Raw genomic sequence first — 24,431 nt, 5'->3', positions numbered from 1 at the left:
TTATTGGTTTGAGGGTTTCTGTTGCAGTCAAAGAAACTTCTATTTGAAAATGAGAATAAAGGGTGATAAATTGGTAGAGATAGCAGTTGAAAGAAATGATTTAATGGAAAAAAACTTTACATTCCTATTTAAATATGGTTGATAAAATTCTATTATTTTCTTAAAATAATTAACTCAAATGAGCATTTAGTTTTGAGGGAAATAAATAAATGACCAAACTTTCAGGCACATTAATATTTGATTTGGAGATAACTGCATAAATATTGAATTTGAAGATTACATTCCAGAGCACTGCATTAAAATTGCAAGACTTTTCTATTATCCTTCATAATGGAACATGAAATTAGAAACTTGTTCATGGAAATAAAAATTTCTCCACTCTCATCTACACATTTTCTGCACTGTTGTGTTAACAGAGGAGCTCTTCTTCTTGTACTGTGAGAAGAGACATAGCTATCAGTAGGACATAGACCCTGAAGTAATTTATGGTCCTTTTGAAAATTAATATGCACCATTTCGTAATTGCATCTCAGTTCTTTGGTTGGTATAGAACAAAACTTTAACCAGGGAGTTAGCTTACGGGGTTCACACTCACATTTCCAGATGCAGAGAAAGCTTTGGTGTTGTTCCTTCTCTTTTACTTCTTTTCCCCTTCCTTTGGTTGCATGTGTTTGAAGACCACTGAAATGTCTTCTTGACTTCCTAATCCTAAAACATTTCTAAGAACCCTGGTGTAGCTCTGTGTTGTTCAGGAAGGAAACACAGGTCTTACAGTGCCCTCCTCACTGCAGGTGCTGCAGTTCTTTTTAGTCTGCAGTTCTTGCATCCAGTGAGATCTGTGGTCTTGTGGATGTTAGTTACTGTAACAGTCTGGTTAGCTAGCATTTGTTATTGCTTAGGACATGTGGGATGTATTCAACACGGCAACTCACTGTTATTAACAGCGCTCAGCCCCCCTTGCGAAGGCGTGTGCTAATTCATGGCTGCCCTGCTTCCCTTTCTGGGAAATAATTCTGAAAATGGAATGACAAATAGAAACCTGGATCAAGACAGTCTCAAAACATGTGTAGGCATCCAGTCCAAAGTGTTTTCAAACATATATTGATTTTCCAACTCTTTTTTTCTCCTTATATATGCCTCAATTCATTTCCATAACTTTACAGTTCTGCAGTTGCTTCTCTTATGGTTCAGCAGTAACAAAACATTGTTCCCCATAGCCTTGAAAATGGAGCAAGCATACTCATTCTACAGCAAAGAGCAATGCAATTGTATTTCTTCCTAATTAACTATACCCCAGTAGAAAAATTCATGGAATAATAATGTAGGAGAAAATTGGTCATTTTACCTTTGTATACGGTTCACTGTTTTTCAGAAACTGTGCATTTATTTAGATAGAAGCCTATCACACAGATTGTGTTTAGTTCCTGTTCGTGTTATGGTTCTTCTGCAGTGGTTTGTGAAGAGTTAATGAACATTACAGTTTTTCATGCCATACAGCTCTGTAACTTGCACAGTTCTGTCTTACAACAGCAGAAGGTGTAAATGATGTTTAAAAGCAATCTGTTGATCTTTGCCTCTATAACTGAATGTATAACTGATTAACCATTTATTAAACCTTTCTACTTATGAGTAGAACAGAAATATAAACAAGTGACCTTTTTATCCTTTTTTGTTTGAGAAAGTAGCTTCTTTATTTATAGAGCTAGTGATGATAACAAAATACAAATTAACTTTTAACAACTGCTTTTCTATTCCCTCAGATTTATCAGAAAACAAGGACTGGATCGGCTTTTCCTGGAATGCGATACCCACATGTGGCGCCTGGGGGACCGGAGGATCCCAGAAGGAATCGCAGTTGATGGAGGGTCGGACTGGTTTCTCCTGAACAGGAAGTTTGTGGAGTATGTCACTTTTTCTACTGATGATCTGGTAACAAAGATGAAGAGGTTTTACTCTTACACGTTGCTTCCTGCTGAGGTATGTGAATTCAAAGCAATCCCTCTCTGTGTTCAAAACTGCAATGTTTGTGCTTGTCCCAAAGATCACTGAAGTCAGAGGGGCTTTCGCCTGATTTCGGTGGGTTTTGGATCATCCCACAGTGGGTAATGAGAATTTTACTCCCATGGTGAGTAAGTCCTTTAGTGTTAGAACAACCTTTGCTGTTGTTTAGTTGCTTTGTTTGTTTGTGGGACTTTTTTTCAAGGAGTGGCTTTGTTTTATACTTTTAAGCCTATTAATCTATTACTGAACAACCAATAATCCAGCTGCCCTTTGCTTGCAAATTGTCCCTCCACAAAGCCTTTGAAGGCTATTAGAGATGGCGTATTGTCTTCATAAGTAGCTTTCCTCACTATTATCCAGCCCTTTTCTTTAAAAATAAAACCCCTACAAACAAAGGTTTATTGTTCCGTTCAAAACTCAGCTAGAAGGCATAGTCACAAATCATTTAGATCACTCAGGAATCGCTCTGGCTACAAGTGATGCAGAAGGGGAGTGCACACCAGGACAAGTTTTCATCTAGCATGCGGCGGTGTCAGGAGACGTGCGTTACCTACAAACAGAGCACAGAGCCTGGCGGGTTGGCAGGCTGTGCTACACCTGCCTCAGCAGGTACATTGCTCCCCTGGCTTGTCAGGCTCCGCTCCCAGGGTATGTAGCATGCAGCCATTCCAAGGAAGACCTGATGACTGTCTTTAAAACAATAACGTCCTTCCTCGCTAGTAGCCCCTGAACATTTTGAGGGATTGATGAGACCTATCTTGCAAATCTGGGTCTATTAGCTTGGGGTGGAGCCCAGTGACTGTCATCTTTTGATAGGGGTTTATTATTCCACACACATGTTGAATAATCTTGCTTTAATCCCATTTCGGTTAAAAATCACCTCTTCTCTCAACTCTGATAACCCTTTCATCCATTATCTAGGAGAAATTTCTGTATCATTATAAAAGGACACAGGGCAATGGGTAATTGGGTAGGGGTTTTTTTTTTTCATCTCGCTTGAATGAGAATGGATGCCTTTATGGGTTTAACCAAACAGTTCAAGCATAAAATCCATATTCACTGGGCTGTCATTTAACATTAAAAAGGGTATGGGGATTATTTGGGGGCCAGCCATGCTAATGTTATGCTGGTTATTTATAGGTCTTACTATAGCTGATTTTAAAGACAAGTCACTGCTCCAAAAATCATCTCTTACAGGGCTAAATTTGATCATATTCCATAGCTTCTTTCTACAAGGTTTTCCTTGCAAGATATGTAGCTGGTTTCTTAAAATCACCCTGCCTTCGCTGACCTGTTAACCTGCTATATCAGTCCCCATTACACACGATTTATGTAATAGCTGATATTATGATGATATAATTAGGATAGCCCAATAGGAATTCCTTGCTGCCTTGAGTCAGCAAATAAAGACTTACGATTTCAGACATAATTGAAGGAGGCAGAATGCCCTTCTGGTGCCTGGGGTGAACTGTGTATTTCAGAACAAGGCCATTCAACTAGCAATGCATTTTGGAGTGCTGGAGATAGAGACACCTACAGAAGAGCTGTCTGAGACTATTTTTTTCATAGTAACTGAAGTGATGGTGAAGGTTTGAGAATTGTCTTAGGAAACAACTTGAGGTATATGATTAACATATTGCTCAGGAAAATAGTCCTAAATCTGTTAGACCAGAGGGTAACTTACAGAAGAGAAATAATGGGAATTTCTTAGAATTGCTCATACAGATGAAATAAAAATAAAATAATTGCTGTCACTGGTGGCTTTCCTGGTGTCCTTTGGATTCCCAGTGCCCAAAGCTGGTGTCCTGGTTTCAGCTGGGATAGAGTTAATTTTCTTCCTAGTGCTGTGTTTTGGATTTAGTGTGAGAACAGTGTTGATAATACAGGGATGTTTTCATGACTGCTGAGCAGCGCTTACACAGAGTCAAGGACTTTTCTGCTTCTCTCACCACCCTACTAGTGGGGAGGCTGGGGGTGCACCAGGAGCTGGGAGGGAGCATGGCCAGGAGAGCTGACCCGAACTAGCCAAAGGGCTATTCCATACCATAGGGCGTCGTGCTCAGTACAGAAATGGGGGAGTTGGCTGGGGGGCGGATCGCTGCTGGGGCATCGGTCAGTGGGTGGTGAGCAATTGCATCGTGCATTGCTTGTCTTTCCTTGGGTTTTATTTCTCTCTTTCTTTTATTGTATTCCTTTTCATTACTATTATTAGATTTTATTATTGTTGTTATATTTTATTTTAGTTATTAACCATTCTTATCTCCACCCATAAGTTTTACTTTTTTTTTTTTTTTTTGACTCTCCTCCCTGTCCCCCTGGGAGCAGGGAGAAGTGAGCGAGCAGCTGCGTGGTGCTTGGTGGCGGCCTGGGGTTAAACCATGACAGCTGGTCATTGCAGAAGTGCAGTTATTCTGCACCAGATTATTGTAGCAAGGCCTCAACTGTATGTTACTACAGTTTGGCTGGGCCTATAGCACGTTGTGATTTTTTTATGCTCTGTGGAATGCATACATGTAAAGTGCTTTCCATATATGGCAGAACGATAGAGCTTGTTAATTCTGTCATTTCAAAAGAAGTCACCTGCGTTAGGTTCAGGCCCATGGGCTGAAGTGAAGGAGAAAATGGAGGTCTGAGGAGCTAAATGCACTGATCTGTTCTGTCTTTCTTGCAGTCCTTTTTTCACACTGTGCTGGAAAATAGCCCGTACTGTGACTCCATGGTGGACAACAACTTGCGCATCACGAACTGGAACCGTAAACTTGGTTGCAAGTGTCAGTACAAGCACATTGTTGACTGGTGTGGCTGTTCACCTAATGACTTCAAGCCAGCAGACTTCCACCGATTCCAGGTAACTGAAGCAGTCTCTTCTCTGATATCCGCAAAGAAGCTCGCCTTCCTCTGCTGGGGTGTGGAGAGCCAGCTGGCTGCATGGCTGCAGCAGGGAGTGGGAAGGCAAGCTTTTACCCCATCAAGCCAGGTGGAGAAAGAGGTGTGAGGAAGCTCTGCTCTTAATTTCAGGAGAATAAAAGATTGGTTCTCCTGTGTTTTGGCTCTTGAGACTTACTGCTGCGTGGTAAGGTCACAAAGCAGCTCTTTGGACCACTTGGCATTGGTGGATCTGCTGTACTAGAAAGGAAGGAAGCTTGACACATCTCTCACTGTACCAATATTACTTGGTAACTCTTGCGAATTAATTGCAAAGGGTTTTTTCCAAAGTTCCAGCTCAGGTGCTTTCATGATTTCATGAAGCTCCAGGTTTTCATTGTTAAGCAATGTTTTTCATCTTTGAAAAAAGCTTAGAAGTTGACTAGAGTGCCTGCTAGAGGCTTACATAGCACAAGGCAAATCAGTTTTTGTGATTATATTCATCAGCATGATTATATTTATCTCATGGTTTTGGGGTCAGAATCATGAGATTTCAATCATCCAGGCTTGGCAGGAGTGCCTTAAAAAGTTTAATTGGCTCCTTTGTGTTACAGTTTCCTTAAAGCAGACATGAGAGCAAATGCTTGTGCTCAAGGGTGCACTCGGTCTCAAGACTGTATCTAGCCTGTGTATCTTCTATTAGGAATGAACAACTGCTTGTTTCAAGGTCACCAGATTTGCAATTCCATCCCTGCAGCTCCTCGGGGTTCCCTGCATAAAGCATGTTTGTTCAGGCTTTGTGTGGGATGGGGAATGTGTTACCCTACAGCACAAAAATGATGACTGCTCGAAACAGAGATCTTTTCTTTATTGTGATGTGCTGCCTACCAGGCGCAGTTGAAGTCAGTGACACAGGCACTCACAAAAAGAGCAAATGAGACATTATCTAAGAGAGGCTTTGCTCCCCCAAACACCAATCCCAGGAAAGTCTCCAGCACAGAATAAATGATAAGTTTTAAAAAACGTATGCCCGTCTGCAGAGGCTGACCTGCTCCAGACTGGGAAAACAACCCACAACGACATTTCAGAAAACAATCGGGTAAACTAAGCTACAGGGGAATTATAATAGATGTAAAGGCAACTTCTGACACTTGCCTGATGAGAGAGCCCCTCAGATGAACACACGGCACCAGCCGGCTTGCTCACAGTTCCCACGGAGGCACAAAGCAAGCTGCAGAGGAGGAGATCAGAGAGCCCACAGCATGCGCCATCTCAGAGTATAACTGAACATTCTCAAAAGAATTTTTCAACCATCTGGGGCACTTTTGAACTCCTCAGCACCTCAGAACCCATGCTCAAATATGAGCAAGGCAAAACAAAGGCTTTTTAAAAGCTAATGGTAGTTGAGTAGCTTATAAACTGGTAATATACCCAAGATTGCGTCAAGTGCAGAGGAAAAAATCTGTACGGGACCAGTCCGAAGCTGAGAAACCTCTGCCACAGATGGCGCCTCTCCCAGAGTCCTCTTACTACCTTTGTAGCAGCAAATCCATAGCCACAGAATGCTGGTCTGCATCTTCTGAGCCCCTATGCCAGAGGATGCTTTGCTCCCTGCCTGACCACTAATAACATGTGCCGGTGCTGTGCCGACTCCAGGCTAATGCGGTGGTTTAGAGAGCGTTCCCCACCCCTCCAGCACTTGGAGAGCTTTCCACAGGAAGGCAGCAGGGGGTCGCTGTTCGTAGGAAGGGATTGGCACGCCTGCGTTTTTGTTGAGTAATTATGTAGTTTTTATCTGAATCTTAATGACACTCTTTATGACAAGTGGTCACAAAGGTGACTTTTTAAGTCACCTTTGCCCATGGAGAGAACCAGTTCATGACCTCAACTCCAACCCATTGCTTAGGACAAAGTGTCGTGGCTGAAAATGGGAACTCACTGCAGTGTCTTTTCCTTTCATATCACCACAGCAGACTGCCAGGCCAACTTTCTTTGCCCGCAAATTTGAAGCTGTAGTGAATCAAGAGATAATTGGCCAGTTGGACTACTACTTGTACGGCAACTACCCGTCTGGCACACCCGGCCTCCGGTCGTACTGGGAGAACGTGTACGATGAGCCTGACGGAGTGCACACCCTCAGCGATGTCGCCCTCACCATGTACCATGCGTTTTCCCGCTTGGGCCTGCGGAGAGCCGAGACATCGTTCCATGCTGCTGGAGACAACAGCTGCCGGTTAGTCTGACTCTGTCTTTCTTTTTCTGGGAGTTTCAGGAGACACAGACTGGACTGCCGAGCGCCGGCGGAGGTTCATCTAGCCAGCTGTGCTGGCTGGAGCATACCATCACAAACAGGGCCAGGCAGCTGCAAGTGTACAGCGCTTATTTCCAGGAGTATTTATGCCCATAATAAAGCATTGGTTTTTCAGGGTTGACATTATGTGACCTGTTTGCTGTACTTTTAAGGAGCTCCTCTCCAGCCTGATGAAGACTGACAGGATCCAGTTGGGCAGCACTTACCCCCACTGCTACGTTTTCTTGATTAATATACCTGCAGCTCCTAAACCCTCCATGTGACTGCAGCAGAGGTCATGTTCCCCTCTATTATGCTTAACAAAAACAGAGGACAGGATTTCAGAATTAATCTGAACACAGGCAGGTTAATGGTCCGACCTTGTTTGTTCCCCTGGGTGCATATATGCAGTACAGAGAACTACTTGCTCATGCTCGGTTTGCCTGCTTGGTACAGCAGTCTGTGCCAAAAGTTTTGCAACTGGTAGGATCCATTAGTATCAAATAAATAAAATGTATGTATGTATAAAGATATATCGCTCTCTCAAATAAAGGTCCTTATTGTTTAAAGGGAAACCCCACCTTATATTCTAGATTCCTTTTTCACCTATAAGTCTAGCAGAGAAGAATTCAGTCTAAAAGGGATTTGAAGGAAGAATTCCTGGAGTTAGACTTTCACAGAAAAGGCTCTCTTCTTGGTAAACGTTTTCTGCCTGCAAACACATCTGAAACTGTTTACGTTCAAAGCAGAGAGGGTTCATCCTTTAAAGCCTTACTTTACAGTCTCTTAATTCCTTCTTCAGAATGTATTTTTTGGACCCTGCCTTTTTTTATCCTAATAGAAAACACATACAGCCTAAGTCAGCAAATACTGAAGACACTCCTTGTGCTTTGATGGATGGAGTTTGCCCCTCTTGTGTTCTCGAGAGGGAACCGAATGCACCTTGACCTTCCTACTTAGTCATGGAAGTGCTGAGCAATGTCCCATTTAGAAAGATGTGGCCGTAAGTGATCCAGATTCCTATTACAGCTTTGCCAGTAAAGGTTACCGGTGCAAAGCGATAAAAGATCAATAACAATTAGATAGAAATAATCACTAGTAGCATGCCTTCCTTATATGAAATAAAGGCAGACCTAGAGAAGTCCTAGGTCATTTGTCCTGCAGAGTGAAGCCAGCAGAGAGGACAGGAGCTATGTATAACCAGCACTGAAATAATTTGACAATTACTTTTGTGCTTATTCTTTTTGCCAGTGTTCTGATGATGATTTATATCAATAATCAGTTTCATTTCTGAGGAGCTTTTCATTGCCCAGGAACTCAAGGTGCTTTTCAAGCTTGCTCAGATTATAGATAGGGAAGCCATGTCATCCACCACTGATTGCAGCTGTCGCCAGGATAAAACATGGCTCCTTTACAGTAGGCTGGAGCCTCATGAAACAGCGCAGGGCAGAATTGCAAACAGTGATACGGAGTGGAGGCTTCATTTTCATACCTACCTGAGCCCCCTCAAAACACTGTGAGTCAACGTCCAATTTATATCACAGAAAGGTGGATAATCCTCAGGTTTATGACTCACATCTCTTCTCTCTTGATACTGTGTTCTCTTTCTAGGTATAGGCATATATATATATTTCCTCTTTCCCTCTCATGATTTTGCATGTCTCTAATGTGGTAATGGTAGGGATATATTTGGGCAGAGCACCTTGACAGTATTCCCTTTGCTGTTAGGGCTAACAGTTAGCTGATATTGCAGTCGCCACCCCAGCTCATTTCACACTGCTGCAGGCACTGCAAGAAAAGCCTCTACCGCTTTGGATCACATTTGGAGTCAATCCCATGCTGCCACCCGCAGCGGCCCAGGAGACTTTTATAAGAGAAGCTGCCTTGCACGCTTTTCTAACAAGGGCTAGCTCACAGCCTCAGAAAGCCGTGCCCCCTGCAGACTGCTCTGGTACCAAATTAGATTGCATATCAGCATCTTCAGTGGAAGCAACATCAATGTGCGATTGAGATTTAGTTTATTTCTCTCCATCTCTAGGCATTTTTACTCACTGCTGCCAAGAGACAATTTACTCAGACTATTTCAAGGATATTGTAAATATTTGCTGCTGCACACATATAAAACAGGAGGCCTTAGTATTCGGAACAGAAGTCAGATTGTTGCTGGTATTGGCTGTGTAGCTTTGCTGTGTTTTTTCTCAGTCCATCAGTGCTGGCCCTGTTGTACCCCGCCTTGTTATGTTTATTTCTCAAGCTCTAGAGACTTCCTTCTGGGTGCTGCTGGTTTCATGTAACGGAAGGTCCCTCTTGCTTGACTCCTCTTGGTGCTTATGTCTTGAGATGTAATAACTAGCATGAGAAGTCGGACTTAGCTGACTTAGCTGGGAAGGTGTTATACTGGTTCGTTTTAAATGTGTTGCAAACACACTTCTTTCACAGTTAATGTCAGTGCTGTAAAGTAGCAAAATACTTTATTTCAGAGCTATGAATAACATGTTTTAAATTATTTATGCATCCATATGTACACAAACATCATTACAGATGTTTCTGAGACTATAGCAGACAATTGACCATAAATGCGAATTATTTGAAACCATGACTACAATGTCTTTAAATCCAAACTGTAACTGAAGGCTTCCAAATCTCCCAATGAGAGGTTTTTCCTGTTTGTTGACCTTTTTTCAGTTTATTTTTAATTATGAGTAAAAAATCCACGTCAGAAGCAACCTCAAGTCTTTAAGGAATGTAAAGTTTATTTCCTAGAATAAAGGAGACCTAAAATGGGGACCAGATCCTGGTGTTCTTCGCTGCAGTGCCACCCTACACTGCCCCTGGAGCATTGGTTGGGGATCAGATTTATATGCGGGGAATGGAGAGGGGCATCATCTCGCCCGTGCCCAGCCTCGCAGCACCCTCTGCTGTCCCCAGCCTGCTGCTGTCCCACAGCAAGCGAGGGAGGCCCTGCCATTGCCTGGCATCCGTAGGGACTTGCCCTGCTGAAGGGAAAAAAAAAGCAGACCACCTGATTTGGAGCAATAGGCACATTTCTTGAACATCGTTTATCCTGTCAAACAGTGCTGCAGCCTAACAGTGTATATCTCTGAGTGACACTTTTTACCCAGAACAGGTGGGAAGGGAGGGAAGTTTTCTCACACTCAGAGGTATCACCTGAAGAGCTTAGTGCTGTGAATATGTTCTAAATGAGCATATATTCTTAGTAACATTTTTTTATGTTTCAGGGTAATTGGAACAGCCTAAGAATATTTGGTAATGAGTCATGAACACATTTGAAATCTCTTAATGTACAGTGGTGAATTTTCTAGTTGAAATTAATGCTTCTTAAGCCATTAGCTCCAAGTAAATGGAGATTTCATGTCTCTTGTGTAACTGATGAGCATCCGCGTGTGCTGTTTTACAGATACTACCCCATGGGCCATCCAGTTTCCGTCCACCTTTACTTCCTTGCTGACCGTTTCCAAGGCTTCCTAATCAGACACCATGCAACCAATCTGGCTGTCAGTAAACTAGAAACTTTGGAAACATGGGTGATGCCCAAGAAAGTCTTTAAGATTGCAAGTCCACCAAGTGATTTTGGAAGGTTGCAGTTCTCAGAGGTAAGTGTTCATAGCCACCCATGCACAATGTCATGAGCCTCTGAAGAGATTGTATACTAATTCAGCAGCCTTTGGAAACTGTTTTTCCATGTAATTTTTAGGTGAGAGTGGCTCTCTAGTGTAATGCACATCCTCTTCATTGAAGGCGATACTGTTGTCAGTTCCAGTCTGTGGTCAACCCTCACTTCTTATGTTACTCTTAGTGTCCTCACTCCCTCTTGTTTTAAGAACAAACTGAAGGCATCTGCTGTTGTAAAAGGGGCTCAGTAATTTAAAAGTTCTGTGACTGTGATTGTTGTGAGTGCTGAGAGAGATACCTGGGAAAAAAGCCATGTTTCTGTAGCTCCAGATGCGAATGGGGATGTGGTAAGTGTTCCTCCCAAGAGTATGATGAAAAAAACCTCATAAAATTAGTGACAGTCAGGCACTGATACCACATGTGAGCAGAATATTGATGTTGTAACATGAAAGAAAATTATCACAGCAGTGGCTGAGTTTTCCCACAAATCCTGTTGCTTCTTCTAGGAATTTGTCTCAGAATCTGACATAAGAGTGTAAAAAATGTACCCTAAAATATATCAGGAAAGTTGACCACTAATAGAACCCGACAACTGTGTTCTGTTTTAAAGATATAACTGTCTGAGCAGTTAATTTCATGATTTTTCTTGTTAAGCCACAAATTTCAATTAAGGTATAAAATTGATTGAACAAATGTGTTCCAGTCATTATGGCTAAGTCCATAAATTACCATCTTCTTGGGCAATTAAGAAATGCCTAGGTAGGATTCAGTGTTTTGGTGTGCATGGCAAATCTATGACACTAATGTGCCATTAAAGAGATGGATGGAAAGTGTGTTTCATTTATCACTGTGTCTGATGGTAGGCTTGCCATTTCATGCAGTGATAAATGGTCATACAAGCTCTAATTCTTGTGATTTGTAGGAGTATTTCTGCTGTTTATTTGGTACTTTTAATCTCACTTTCATCCTGATGCCTGCTCTGGGTCCTTCTTTTGAAAACAACTGGGCTGGCAGCAGGAAGAGTTCTTTCTAATTGCATGAGGAAAAGAAATATATTGATCTCAGTATTCTAGAACTCAGACAAAAATATTCAGAAATACATCTGATTTCATCGCAGCTGTAGGGAGGGAACAAACCTGGAACCAGAATTTACTTGCTGGCCACTTGCCAGGTCCCCGCTGGTCCCAGTGTACTTTTTTTTCCCCAAAACCAACCCTGCAGCGATGTCCTGCAGCAGCAGTGCTGCGTCAGCCTCCCCTGTTGGGGAAAGTGGTGGCATGTTGCTGGCCTCTTCACTGCACTGTGCCCACAGCTCTGTGGAGTGTGTCGCCCTGCAGGGAGGATCCCCGGATCCCACGGGACTAATGAGCTGCTCTTCACGGCCTCATAGACCACAGCTGGTCTGTAAGCAGTCCTGTAGGAACTGCTGCTGCAGTGAAGTCGTGTGAGTGCAAAGCATGGCAAGGATTTAATCACTGGTGAGCTTTTTTTCAGGCTAAGGAAACATTTCTTCTACCTGAAATGCACAGAAAGAGTTTTGGTGGCAGCTTACTTGTTTTCATTATTTCTTCTTGCATAAACTCTTTAATTGTCCTCTCTTTTCATAGACGATTCATATTTCAAAAGACCAGGAGATACAAAATAAATCATTTAATAATTTCTTAATTGTTTATTTTCCTTTCTGTCTTTGTTTGGCCTGCAGGCATCTCTGCCTCTGAGCCAAATTATTCTCTCAGTTACCCTGACATAAATCCAGCATTAACCTCTTCAGCTTCAGTGTGGCTGGAAAGCCTCTGATCTGCTACTGCTTATTAAAATGCCACTTCTTTGTCAAAGTCCAGCTAGTGTAAAACAAACTTAGCAGTTCAGTTAAGATGAGGGCATCAATGTTTACAGGTTAAGCACCAAAAAAGAAATTTAAGATTTGTGCTTATTGGGACATACAACTGCTGGTTCTGCAATGACTTTCACCCCATGATCTGGCAGAAATTTAAAACTGCATGGGACCTTTTTAGCTGGGAACTTTCTTCCCTCTCCCAGCTCACACCAATGGGGCCAGCAGGAAGAGCACGAATATGCTTCATTGAATGTGCTCCAGTGTATTTGTGACCCTGATGCACAACTGAAATTGCAGCGGAGATGATAGGATCTCTCCACTCAGCCCTTCCTGCCCTCTGCTCCTTTGCTTCACAGACTTTGCTTCCTGAGTAGCAGATTTCACCATACTCCATGTAAAGATAAATGATAAAAAATCAGCCAGCAGGACTGCCTAAGGGCCAGTGGGGTTAATGATAGCATTTCAATAGCACACTGCTCCTGCACTCAGTCTTGGGCTGAGTAAAATAAAATAAACTTACAGGAAATCCAAGAGACACGATTTCCAAGCATTGAAACTGCCACACCTCTTAAAATTGACTTGTGCATAATGCACACAGTATGCATCCTACCAGCCTGGGTTCATGACAACTTTTACATGGAGGGCAGAAGACTGATTTGTATAGTACTAAAAGTCTCAGCTCACCATATATCAGTTGAACACTAAGTTCATTTCTGGTCTTGTTAAGACTTGTGATTCATCACAGAGAATAAAATAAACTAGGTGGCAGGCAATTAGTGTGCATTGTGTGAACCTAATGGTCCTGTTTGTGGTGAGCAATGAGACACAAACCCATAATCAAGGCATAATTTATCTTGGGAAAATTTTATCTTGGGACTGAACAGAGATAGAAACAGGAGTTTTAAGCCAATGAGAGAGTTCCAGCTTTCCAAACATATCCTGTGCACAGTGCCTGCTCTTGAAGCCCAAAATCATGGTGATTAAAATAATGACGTGGAAAATGTCAGTTTCTGTGCTACATCCCTTTATAATTTATCAGGTATTCATTATTGCTTGATTCCATCCCATACTTTGTGTATTCCATTTGAAAGTGAAAGCCTACTTACAATGTTTTAAGGGGCTATGAAAAATATTATAGGACTGTAGTATCTCTTGGCCTGTAAAATCAGACATCTCAGTACTGGGAACTCAGCTGTGTAGAGTTCAAGGGAAGACATATAAACCTCTAACTAGTGCTTTAAGTAAAATTCCTTTTAAAATACTGTTCTTCTAAAATCAGCTTGTACTGTAAGCTGTGCAGCATGGGAAAGTATGTCCCCCAGCTGGAAACTGGACATAAAGGGCAGATCCTGTAAAGAGGTGTGTGCAGCTCCCTGCCCTTCCCTTCCCTAAGGTGCCTGTGGTGCACAGCCCCAAGCACTGTCAGCACCTTGTCTTGGTCTCAGCCCTGGCTCTGGGGCATGCAGGGTCTTGCAGGGTGCCCAGGTGCCTTGCCTTTGTGTTGCCGAGGCCCTGCTCTGTAGCAGTGTTTTCTTGTTGGTTTTGTGATGTTGTCTTCGTGGACCTGCACACCCTGACAGTGGTGTTGTGACAGGCTCTCATGGGAAGCCATTGCCACCAGCATGAGAATTGTCCCTTCCTCCCACTCTTCTCCTGCCCTTTGGCTGTAACTTTCGGTTTACATTAGGGAACCCAATAACATGCCTGTACAAAGCTTAACAACCAACCAACAGTTTTGTTACAATTTTTCCACAAAAGCAACCTTTGCTCTTCTACAGACCACTCTAAGAAACCTTTGCACATGTGAACACGTCTAGATGTCTTTTGTGCAACCTGGTGTTGAGCAGTGTCACCTGGAGGTCAGAGCATGGGGATTGTAACCGATTTCTTTTCCAAGGGATGAGAGACTAAAGAGAGGAAAATAGTTGAATGTCAGGGATGAATGTTTAATTTTTGAGGATGAAGTTAGCTTTCTTCAAGGAGTTCTCAGATATATCAAATGTGGTGGGAAGAGCTTCCTTACAGGCTTTTCTCTGCCCAGGAGGGTATAGATTTGTTTCACATGTTGTGGCTTTATTATTTCCAGGTCCCTTGAGCTCCGGTAGGTGTGACAGGGCCGCACTCAGTGAAGGATGGCAGAGTAGATTATAAGATCTGGTCAGGAAATTTTCTTTCTCAGCTTATTTCCATACATATTCAGTTGGTCTTGTCAGGAGAGTATGCACTGACAGCTCCTCGAGGCAGTCGATGCTTGGGTCTGATATCTGGACTACGCTGTCTGGTTTGATTAGCTGGTGTGCTAGGTGAAACACCTCTCAAATACCAGCGATTCTGCTGTGGTGATTGCAGAGTAGTGGAAGGCTCATTTTGTCTCATATTCTGCAGTGTCATAGTCCGGTAGGAGGAATTCATATGATGATGGATTTAGGATGGTAGGTTTTTATTCTACTGGCCTTGTAGTTTTGCGCTTGCAGTCCTCCTGTAATTTGTCTGCCAACCACAGTGATTTATTTAGAAGGGATTGGGGACTAGACAGTTGCCAGCACAGGTATCAGTGGTAGCAGGCATCAGGTAATTGTTATGTTTTATGGATTTGGGGGGATTTTGGCATTATATTGGAACCACTTATTCTCATGAAATAAGATGAAATCTAGGAAAAAAAAAATCTCTGAAGAAAATGAGGTACAATTATTTGCTATGCTTTCAGGAAAGCAGGTTCTGACCATGCCCGTGTGAGGTGAGGATTAGGGACAAGGACACCTCTGTGTCGGGGAAATCTTCAATATCCTCATATGCTGAAAGAGGGGATCCTGTCTGTGTGTGCACGGGCCTCTGGAGACTGCTTGAGAGAATCCCATGGTTTCTGTAGAGGGCACAAATCAACTCTTAGGTCATCTATGCTGTTTGTTTGGAGATTAAGGCCAAAGAAGACCTGAAGGACTATGAGGGGTTTCAGTACCAGGCTGGCCAAAACATCTGTATCTCCAAGGAATGACATCAGATATCTGCTTGCCAAAAGGAGCCAACAGTTTCTTCTGTTCTTCACTTCAGATAGGGTCCCTCAAATCTTTTTATGTTCGTATCAAATCACTTGATTTGAGATTATGGGAACAGGACCTCATGGGACAAGCAAGGTGGGCACTTCCTCCAAAATCAAATATACAGCCTTCAATACTGTGGTCCACCAGGCTGCCTTCTTGAGAATTGATGGAAGTGGTTCGTTAACGGTCAGCCTCATACACACTTGCTAGTTTTAGTGCTGGGATAGTAAAAAGTCTTTTAGTTGGCCTAAGAAGGCCAGTTACTACATTTCATGCTATCTGTTCGGAGATGCTTATTTTCAATAGTGTACAAGTGTTAATGGCAACAGCTTGTAAGTTTATATCATCCTGTGGGTTAAAATTCATATAAAGAGCATTGAAATATAACAGCTGCTAAGAAAAAGAAGGGTCCATTAAATATTTCCACTAGATTATGAATCAGCTGCTTTACTGTTAGTTAGTGAATAAATAAAAAACAATGTCGCTGTTACGACAGTAAGAAAAGCGTTTACCAAAAATAACTTCCCACATCAGGCAGGAAGGGAGTGCAAGGAGACAATATCTCATGGATAGATTGTAGTAAAAGACCTGATGTGACTTGTCCTAAAGTCAGCAAAAGCCTCTTCCTTGGTCTTAGGAGTAACTGGGTAGGTCTCTACTGTAGAGTTCATCTCATAAATGTATAAAACATTTTCATGACCCAGGAGATGATGGGTCATATATTTTTCTCTGCATAGCCTGTGTTCAGTCACTAGGCTTAGTCCTTTATTGAGTGTTTCCACGTGGAGGAAAAGAAGAGCTGCTGTAGCCTGTTATGTCACTCTTAAGATAAAGAAAACCCTTATGTCAATCAAAAGTGGACAACTGGACCAAAAAACCAAGCCTTGCATTCAAGGTTGTTTCACAATTTGTGTACACGTTATGATCTTAGGTTGTGTTGCCATCAGCCTTTATATATATGCATAATTTATGTCATTAGAGAAATATGATTTGTGTGTCTTGAGAGCCCTTATTTGATGTAAGGGTCTTACATGCTTACGGAGATGATGTTAGCAGCAATCTGTTCTTCGATTTCAGATTGGCACTGAATGGGATGCCAAGGAAAGGCTCTTCCGGAATTTTGGAGGACTCCTTGGGCCAACAGATGAGCCAGTTGGCATGCAGAAATGGGGAAAAGGCCCCAACGTCACCGTTACTGTCATTTGGGTGGATCCGGTTAATGTAATTGCAGCAACATATGATATTCTTATTGAATCCAGTGCCGAATTTACTCACTACAAACCACCTTTGAATTTGCCCCTGCGACCTGGTGTCTGGACGATAAAAATTCTGCACCACTGGGTACAGGTAGCTGAAACCAAATTCCTTGTTACTCCTCTCACCTTCTCTAATCGGCAGCCTATCAAACAAGGTAAGTTTTATTATTTGGTACAGAAATAATACAGTTAGTGTGTCTGTATTCACTGTAAATGCTGCTGTTAAAAATGAAGTAACGCTGTATTGGAAAAGGAGAAAAGAAAGGAATTTTATAGGTACTAAATCAGAAGAAATTGTTGCACTAAGACAAGCGGAATTGTCTGTATCCAGTCTGTAAAACACAGCCACTTTGAACAAAGGCTATTTATATCTTTTAAATATGCACAGTTCAGAATCCAGAGAACTTCAGACTCTCAATAATCTAACAGCTATCGTAAAAGCCATCATTTAGAAATAAAAAGTGGACCTTTCTCTGCTGCTTTGAATTCACATTTGCTCATAAAGAGTTACAGATGTTCAAACTGTTATCTTGACAAAGTCTGTGTGTTTAATGATAAAAGCATTAATACACAAAATGCTGAATTAGACAGACAAAATTACGCTAGGCCAGAGCTCATGTGACATATTACCAGGTCCAGGCATTTGCTCTTGCCTGATACCTGCCAAAACCTGCTCAGTACAGGCCAAGCAGTTGTTTTACAGAAGTATCTATGGATACAGTGATCCTGGTAAGTACGCTATCAGACCCATGCTGACATTTTTTAGAAAAACCATTTTCTTCCCTGCCGCAGCAGCCCTGAGCCATTCAAGCAGAGGTTGTTCTTGGGCCGCCGGTGTCTACAGGCGCCGAGCAGCAGTTTGCACTGGCACAGGCACTGTTCAAGTGCTCGGGTCTTCAGCCAGTGCCAAGGACACTGGGCTAGGAGAAGAGAGAACGTTTTGTAGCCGCACCTGTTTTCTTATTCAGTAAGATCAAAACAAGTCTGTTGCTATGAATATCTTTACCATTCTTCTTAACGTGTGCTCAAGTGCTTCCATCTGCCCAGTATTAATATTCATAACTTTAGACATCTTAAATTTGCTAGATACATGAATGATCCTATTAAGTTTTCAGGAGTTCTTCCTGACAAGACAGCAGATAAACTGAGTCAGGCATTTACCTTCCAGCATAACGTGCTGCTTCTGTAATGCAAACACCACCAGACAACTGCTGAGAGCTAATGCAGCCCTTACCTTGCTCAACAGGAGCTTGATTCTACACATTTCTCAGCAGAAGAGCTAACTTACTGATTTCTTCTTCTAACATTTGGTGGCATCATTTCTTAAGCAGAAACTAAACCACCAACAACCTGCTGCTGCTATTAGCTAATAGGCAGTGATAAATTGAAAAGAAACATCACGTATAGAAGGAATACATTTTTAAAGTTTGAGGCAACCTACTTCTAAATGCAGCTGTTACTGACTCGTCTCCTGGAAATTAATGAATTCTATGTTCTCTGCTAATTTAACAGTTAAGGCATAAATTGGGTAGAAAATGTGGCATGTAGCCAGCAACCTTGCTACTTTTTCATATAACATGAGAGCCCTGTGGACAGTTAAGCATGTCTCAGACTTCAGCCATGAGCCCACACTTTATGGTATAAAGGCAAAAACTCCCTTTGGTCCAAACTCTGAATCTGGAATAATTGCACTGAAATTATGGAGTTGCTCCATATTGCCCATTGATACACTGGGAGAAGATCTGGCTCCTATTTTGTGTTAAAAAGCCCTGTTCATTCATATGGTAACTAGAATCTACTATAGGAATGAAATATAAAGCTTGGGAACAATATTATCTAGGAAGAAAGCCTCAGGAGTGATTTGCTACTGATGATGTGATATATAATCTCCAGATGTCTGAGGCATGAAGGTAAAGAAGAAAATTAATTACAGGGACAGATAGTGACACTCCACTGTAGTTAGAATTGTATTTACAATGCAAATTCCTGTTGTTTGGGTTTTTTAAGGCTCTCTGCCTCAGTGACACTGTTGTGCTCTGTGGAGGCAATAGTCTTTTAGCTTTGATTTCCAGCTTTTGTCAGTTTGTCACCACTTTATTTTTTAAATATATTTTTCTCTGCCAAATAAAGGCATTGTGAGAGTATGACAGAAGAATTAGAACTTCTAAAAGAACACTTTCTGTTACTGTTGTAAACAATGTGAAAGCTGCCAAAATCTTCTAAAGTGAAGGAATAGTATTATTGTCTTGTCTTAACACTGAAAATAAAACATACATCAGACTTAGGCAGGAGTTGTCAGCAGAAGAGGGGAATACGTTTTATTAGGGATTTCGTTAAAATTTTGTTCTTCCAACCATCCTCACTCACCCCCACTCCCCTCACCCCTCCACCCCCCCCAAAACAAAGGAGGGGGGAGAAAAAAAACTGTAGCTGTTGTCAGAAAGATTACTCTGGAAAATAATTTGCTACTCCATCCAGAAGGTTTTTGAATGACTGATACATTTCATACCACTTTGCATGTCATTTGGTTGATAATGATTTGCCCCGCTCTGTCTCATATACTCCAGATGTAGAACCTGGAGTCCACGTAATTACATACATAAAAATCTGTCCATGGTCTCTTGTGTAATTTGTTTGTGTCATTCTAAAAAGCATTTGCACAAATCTGGCAGTAGCGCAGCAGCCACTAATATCTTGTATCTTGAGATCATGGACATGACAAGAGTCACTGTATTTCCTAAGTCATTACTTATCTACACATCACTTCAGCACAGAGCACAACAAGGAAAAGTTGCTTTTAGTTTCCCAGCATCATGAAGGGACCCGCTTGCTCCTCTTTTGAGAAATCAAAGCGAAACGTGTTCATTCATGTATCATGACTCTCAAAATTCCTGATTACAATTCAAAATAAAAAAATTAATCATGGGACAGCTAACAGCAAAGTTGTTTTGTTTAGCAGTTTATAAAAACAGCATATGCAGCTAGTTTATTCATTTTTCTATTCCCATTTATTTATTAATTTTGGCCTAAAGTCTGTGCATGCAAGTAAAACTATAAAGAGAAATCAAGAGCAGGTGTTTTCTTTGATGTTGTGTGCAATGTGCGTAACTGACAGAATGTGAATTGTTTTAAAAACACAGATTCATTGACCTTTTCAAAACCTCAATCTATAAGAGATCAGATCTTACATGGAATTATGGGGTGTGCTGGGAGACTTGTTATATTTCCACTGTAAACGAGGATCCCAAAGCTATTTCAATGGAAAGTCTAGAATCTAATGCTACTTATTCTTTCTTGCTCCTCCTCCCCCTCCAGTCTTCCAAATCTGTGTCTTATTTTCTCGAGTTTGAGTTGTGTCACTGATTGGCTCTGCCTTCAGCAGATCCTCTGGCTTGAGAGTGCTTTCAAGTGTTTGCTTGGTTGGAGAAAAAAAAAAAAAAAAAAAGAAAATAAAAGGAAAATTAAGTGAATTTGTGAGATAAATCGTTTGGAGAAATCAGGTTCACTTGCTCCACCGGTGTCTCCTTCCCCCTACATCCTGCACAGCCAGATTCTGTTTTACTCTTCTTCTAAATGGTGATTTTGAGTTTCTCACCATATGGCTGACTTTGTTAAAGCCAAGTACTCCATGCTTATTGTAAGGACACAGGAGAGCTGCCAAGGACCAGCAGGATGCCCTAGGATTAAATTGTGCCAAGACAGAGAGGGAATGTAATGTGGAAGAGACAAAACAGGGAGAAGATCAGTAAGAAGATCACTAGCAGTGATAATAGACAGGAATGGGGGGTTCCTGCTGTCTGCTTTAGGCAGCCTGAATTTAAGCGCAGTTTGAAGACTCAAGGCCAGACGTCTAGGTCCCCTGCATAGGGACTGGAGAGGCAGAGCCAAACAACAGGTATAATTCAGAGTATTTAGCCAGCAGTTCACAGACTAATCCAAGCTACCAAGTAGATTTCAATTCCTAAGAAAACAGCTAATTCAGTAGAGGTTGGCTCTGCATCCCCATCATCCCGCTTTCCCACCCTTCTGTGCTCTGCAAAATCCGTGTGAAGCAGTCATGCCAAGTGTGATCACACACATTTTCCAGGGACACTGAGAGGGGCAGAGGAAAAGCCAAAGCAATTTCATTTTTAAATTTGAGTTTATATTCATGGCAAAGTTTCCACAGCGATCTCCCAGCTGGAGTGACAATAATGAGTTGTCATGCGTTTAATGTATAGTACCTGTTTCATTAAAGCTAAGTAGGTTACTGTGAGCTGGTGGGCAGATTCACTTCTGGGACAGAAAAAGCCCCAAACCTCAAGCTGATACTAAACACTGGATTGAAAATAAATAAAGAGACCTTTCATGTTTGGCTTCTAGCTTGATCGCATGCCCCGGACATGGGACTTCTGGTCTCTGCTGCCCCACAACGGGACAGAGAGCCTTAAACGCCAGCTCCTGGTCCCTGTGCCCTCTAACTGCAGCCACCCCTTTCAAAGGCTTGACAGCATTAACAGACATACTGTGATGCACGCATGCATCTCAAAGGCCTTTTAACCTAATCCATATTTATAGATCATCTTAATTAAGTATATACTGGGAAACGTTTGTTTTGCCATTGGTTGTTTGCAGTGGCTCAATCAATTCTAATTGCATCTATACGGATTATAAAGTGGGTGGCAACTTGTGTCAGAACTGCTGTGATTTCTTTAAATTAACCAGAGGTAACATGACATGTTCTTGATAAACGCAGTAATAGCAGCAGGCAAGCACATGACTGCAGAAGAGTAGACATGCCCTGGAATCGTCATTCTGAGAAAAACCCTGAAGACAGGGATTTGCTTCGAAATTTAGTTCAGATCCAGTTGACAAGGAGTCGATTAGCTTCACAATGAGCAAATGCAGCACTGTCTTGTTTGCTGCAAGAGAAAACAAACAAAATGTCAATAAAAAATTACCTCTTAGCCAGAGGGTTTCAACACAATTCAAGTAAAGAAATAAAGCTGTACATTCTGTGTTGCTTTAAAAAAACCACAGGTCTAGCGCCTTAATGTGTACTAAGGTAACCACATTTTTCATTCCTTAGCCCACTCTCTGTCTAAACTCATTCGCTTTTTCTGCAAAATGAAGAACAAACCCACACAAAAATGCTGAAATCCCAGCCTATGCGGCTGGCCTATGCGGCTGACTATAGGCTGTATATTCAGTCCAAAGAAGTTATACCAAGAAAAGTCGTTTGAGAAATGAAGTGCCCTCCCAAAGTGAAGAGCAAACAAAAATGGGGGACAAAAATAACTCATTTTTTAAAAGCTATAATTTAGAGTCAATGAATGTATTTTGCATTGATACATGTCCTCCTGAAGTCAAAGGGCTATTTGGATGTGTTTGCTGGCAAAAAAAATCTGACTTAATATCTGCATTCAGCTAATTTTGAATTGGGTGCTCTGACTGCAGATTAAATGTCTAAACACACATCTCATAGGGGCAAGCCTAACATTCTTCGATGTTTTTTCATGAGCAAGGACTGAAGTGTCAGTGCTTTAAAAGCATGCCCAGTAGCTCCAGCCTCCTTTATACAGTATTTCAGGGCTTAGGGATCCATCCCTCTCCTGTCCCAGCCCAGTAAGTTATCGAGTCATGATTATCTCTCATTTTTCCTTTAATGCAAAGAGGAATAACCCCCATCTGCCATAGTTTGGATGAGCAGCATCCTCCTTACTTTCTCCTGTGAACTTTTTAACAAAGACTTGGAGGCTTCAGGAGAGGGTTCTGGGTTGAATCCTCAGTGTTTCCTGTTGATTAGTATAAGTAGCTCTGCCCTCAAATTGCTGTTACCCAGCTTTCTCCTTATAGGATGTGCAGACACCTAACTTGGGGAGTTCATTCTGCTGTGGGACAACCCCCTGCCAGTACCATATCAGGGTTTCATCATGTATCTCACATCGAACAAGCACACCTTCATTGTGGGCAGCAGTTGCCTTTAACACACTGAAAACCAGCGTTTTGTTACTTTTAATATTGTCCTCAGCAGTCTTTTCTTTTCCTATCTGCTGCTATTTGTGTGTGGCTTTCAAAAAAGTTTATCTTCAGTCCCATTAAACACTATTTCTGTTGTACCTGCTGGCATGCCCTTGCAGCACAGCCAGTTCTGGAGCAGAGTGTGGCAGTCACTTAGTGGTGCCGAAGGAAACAGCAGTGTGTTGGTGTGAGAAGCGCAGTGTGTCTGACACAATTACAGCAATAGCAGAGTGGAGAGATTTAAATGTGTTGCTCAAGTTATCACCTTTATTTTAGCAAAAGCAGCCCACTGATCTTAAGCAACGAGGGTCACAGATTCAGAGAAAAAGATGAGCTCCTACTGCATTGCCAAGCACTGGGTCCTACAGTTTCTGCAAGTTTCATTCCTTCCAGTCCTAATAATGAACCAAGTCCTGAAGCCTGGTACAAGTGTGAGGCTCAGCCAGAGAGAAGAGCAAGTTCCATTTCATCCTGTTATTTGTCTGAAAAAAGATCTCTCTTGTTCCACATACTAAACACATGCACAACAGGCTTTGATTCAACAAGCTCTCTGAATTGCCTGTTTCAATCAGATGATCCTGCTAGTAATGCCAACTCTTATTTGTTTTGGGATCTTTACTTAGAATGTTCCTATTTAATTAATATGTTGACAAACAGTCGTCCATATTTAATTGCTTCCAAAGGAGGAAATTTAATCATGTGTACTTGTTCTGTTTCTTAAACTGCAGTGCTCTGGCAGAGCACACTTCTGACACATGTGCATGGAATAAAATTTTGACTAGAGGTTATTGTGGATATCTACCATTTAAAATAAAAAGAAGGGTTTAGATGAATGCAGGAACAGTTAACTGATGTATAAAGGTGATGGGGATGTGCCGAACTAATTTAATTGGGGATTCGAAGTAATGGACTTGCACAGTATTTGACATTAAAGACTTTGCAAATGTAACAGCAAAGCTCCAATTAAATGTCCCTTTCCCCTCTAAATAAATGTACTGATTTATTGCCAGTGCCTGAGATATTGTCCTCCACATGGAAGAAGGGAGTCAGTGTCAGGCTGTGGTGCAAGCAGCAAGGACATGTGGAAGGAATTGTAGCCTTGAATATGTAATTCCTGGCTTCTAAATGCTCTCTGAGCATGGTGGCTTTCCTAGCCTGGAGCGCCCTGAATGGGCCCATTTTGTGTTCTAGACAGTGTGTATGTTGGCAGAGCTAAACATATCCTCTGTGCTGCCGGAGCGAGGATGCTGGGGAAGTCAGCTGAAAACAGAAAGAAATGGTTGAAAATTTATTCCCAAGAGGCACTCAGTGAACATTTTTGGAGGGTCCCATTCTTGTTTTATGAGCAGCAGCTTGGTGCACTTGCAGACCTTAAGAAGTCAGCCACCTTTAGACAAGGGCGGTCTGACCCACAGTGTCCAATTCAAGGTCTATGAAGGCATTGTCACAGCCTGACAATGTTTTTTACTGCAATATTACAGATCTGGGATAATGTACTTCATTTTGAT

The 24,431-nt window shown here is 41.9% G+C and overlaps 1 protein-coding gene across 1 annotated transcript in view; it reads left to right on the top strand.

The window, feature by feature from the left end:
- XYLT1 (xylosyltransferase 1) overlaps positions 1-24,431 on the top strand; it is a 204,405-nt gene that overhangs the window by 172,449 nt on the left and 7,525 nt on the right. The window contains exons 6-10 of the mRNA XM_074840878.1: positions 1,761-1,977; positions 4,673-4,849; positions 6,837-7,099; positions 10,575-10,770; positions 16,745-17,078. Coding sequence (XP_074696979.1) covers positions 1,761-1,977; positions 4,673-4,849; positions 6,837-7,099; positions 10,575-10,770; positions 16,745-17,078 — 1,187 coding nt within the window. The remainder of the gene's footprint in view (positions 1-1,760; positions 1,978-4,672; positions 4,850-6,836; positions 7,100-10,574; positions 10,771-16,744; positions 17,079-24,431) is intronic.

This window comes from Strix aluco, chromosome 15 (genome assembly GCF_031877795.1).
Source record: "Strix aluco isolate bStrAlu1 chromosome 15, bStrAlu1.hap1, whole genome shotgun sequence".
Classification (NCBI taxonomy): Eukaryota; Metazoa; Chordata; class Aves; order Strigiformes; family Strigidae; genus Strix; species Strix aluco.
The sequence above is the reverse complement of the archived record's forward strand: the minus strand, read 5'-3'. Positions and strand labels throughout refer to the sequence as shown.